A 2,452-nucleotide genomic window follows, 5' to 3' on the forward strand; every position below is an offset into this window, starting at 1 on the left:
ATTATTATTATTATTATTATTATTATTATTATTATTATTATTATTATTATTATTATTATTATTATTATTATTATTATTATTATTATTATTATTATTATTATTATAGCCTAAGATGGCGAGCTGGCAGAATCGTTAGCATGCTGTGTGGAATGCTTAGCATCATTTGGTCCATCTTTATGTTCTGAGTTCAAATTCTACCGAGGTCAGCTTTGCCTTTCCTCTTTCCAGAGACGATAGGATCAACCCCAGTTAAGCACTGGGGTTGATGTAATTGACTTTTCCCCTCCCCTCAAATTTCAGGCTTTGTGCCTATAGTAGAAAGGATTATTATTATCATAATCATCGTTCACCTCCTCCTCCTCCTCCTCCTTGGAGATCTTTTTTCTTTCATGCAATTCTCATAACCACCTTTGAAAACAACTGATTTTTTTCGGGGTGAGGAAAAGGAAAATATTTCGTTGCCACTTGTATTAAATCTATTCTAATTATTTATGAGACAAAATTTCTCAATAGTTAATTATTAATTAATTATGATTTTTTTTTTTATTTCTGGTTTCTATTAGGAATACTTCTGGGAATAAAGGTTTTTATCATTGATTACATGTTTGAACATTTTCCTCGCTTAAAAGAAAAATACGATTCATCTCATCGGTTGTGGGAAAACCTCCCAACAGACGCAGAATATCGGAAGAAGACCACAAGAGTCCAAATTGATAAGGTAAGACTAATTATTGGCTTCATTCATTTCTATTATTAGTTTTGTTTTGTATCTCCCTTATCTTTTTCTTTTTTTTATTTTACTCATTTGTTTACTGTTTATGATAATAATTGGCATGTTGTATACAGTGCTCAGGTGCACTGCAACTTATCAGGAAATGGTAAAAAAAAGGGAACCAAAAGCAGAGTTAGTCAAGTAAAGAAGAACAGCAAGGAAAACTAGAAGTGCATGCATGATATACATGATAAAACCCCAAAAGACAGGAAGATGAGAGTCATAAAGATAATGGTTACAGAGGCACATGAGGAATAATGTTGGGCAATTTCAGGAAACATGGAATTCTTGAAGGATGCAGTGTCCTGGCAACTAACAATTGATTTGGCTAATTGATTTCATGCTTCAACAATTCTATGTATTAAAAATATGTCTTCAAAAGTCATGGATGTTGTGCTGTTTTGTGAATTTATATGCATGTCCACAAGAGCTCAAAAAAGTGGGCAAATTTGTTGTTGGAAAGATGGTGGATAGTCTTGTGAGCTTCTAACAAGTCAACTGCTAAACATTGAAACTTTAGTGTCAATACCATGAGAAGCAAAGCATTCAAGAAATGGTAAAGAATTGACAAATGGTATTTGCCTGATTGCATCTCTACATTCACAGAGTCGCTTATGAGATTCTTTGAATGTAAGATTGATCATAGCTGCTGACAACTCACTGTGACATTTTAAATCATATGATATCTTAAATCTTATAGGTACTATTAATTATGGCCCTTATTGTCTATCATAGCTTTGTATCTTAACCTTTTCTTTACCAAATTTCTGTTGAAATATATGCTGCTTTTGTTTCATTTATTTATTTTGAAAATAATGAAGAATATAGTAAAATAACTTTCTCGTTAAGTTATTGTTTGGAACATAAGTCAACATTATAACGGGAAGTTTTAATTTAAATCCCTTTAAAATAGAAAGTTTGTATCAAAGGGCCAAGGATGGATTCAGACAGGTTGATATTGATAAATATACACATGGGTCTTAATTTTGTAGTTGATGAAAACTTGTAATTTTGTATTTTTGCAACTTTATATCATACAAATAGGCATAACACTATATATTATAGTCACATGTTTGCCTTACAGAAAGCCTGACCAAAACAGAAAAGAAAAAACATTGGCTTTATCATAGGCAATCTATAAAGTATGAGGTTAACGTGATTGGAGTTAATCGTAACAACTGCTGTCAACTGGAAAGTTTCTATGCAATATTTGCATTTAAGATCCACAAAAAGACATCCACATACAATGATGGTAGAAAATCTCAGTAGATGCATAGGTTCTGGGTTCTAACCGATGGGATGGGTGAGGCGTGCTGGCAGTGGGGTGGGTGCTGGCAGTGGAGTGGAGGTGGGGTTGAACAAATGTCTTTTACAAGAGCCACAGGCTGACTAAAGCCTTGTAAATCCATTTGGTAAATAGAAACTGAAAGCAACCCATTATATCTATCTACATATAAATATGTGTGTGTATGTATGTATATCATCATCATCTAACGTCCGCTTTCCATGCTAGCATGGGTTGGACGATTTGACTGAGGACTGGTGAAACCGGATGGCAACACCAGGCTCCAGTCTGATTTGGCAGAGTTTCTACAGCTGGATGCCCTTCTTAACGCCAACCACTCAGAGAGTGTAGTGGGTGCTTTTACGTGTCACCCGCACGAAAACGGCCACGCTCGA

The 2,452-nt window shown here is 34.4% G+C and overlaps 1 protein-coding gene and 1 long non-coding RNA gene across 13 annotated transcripts in view; one reads left to right on the forward strand and one right to left on the reverse strand.

The window, feature by feature from the left end:
• LOC106878525 (GRAM domain-containing protein 4) overlaps window positions 1-2,452 on the forward strand; it is a 176,116-nt gene that overhangs the window by 126,525 nt on the left and 47,139 nt on the right. For all 5 annotated transcript variants that reach the window (XM_052971959.1, XM_052971962.1, XM_052971963.1 and 2 more), the window contains exon 14: window positions 564-718. In XM_052971959.1, coding sequence (XP_052827919.1) covers window positions 564-718 — 155 coding nt within the window. The remainder of the gene's footprint in view (window positions 1-563; window positions 719-2,452) is intronic.
• Window positions 1-2,452, reverse strand: part of LOC106877906 (uncharacterized) — a 158,894-nt gene that overhangs the window by 93,473 nt on the left and 62,969 nt on the right. The window lies entirely within an intron of this gene.

The sequence above is a fragment of the Octopus bimaculoides genome, chromosome 11, assembly GCF_001194135.2.
Source record: "Octopus bimaculoides isolate UCB-OBI-ISO-001 chromosome 11, ASM119413v2, whole genome shotgun sequence".
Taxonomy (NCBI): Eukaryota; Metazoa; Mollusca; class Cephalopoda; order Octopoda; family Octopodidae; genus Octopus; species Octopus bimaculoides.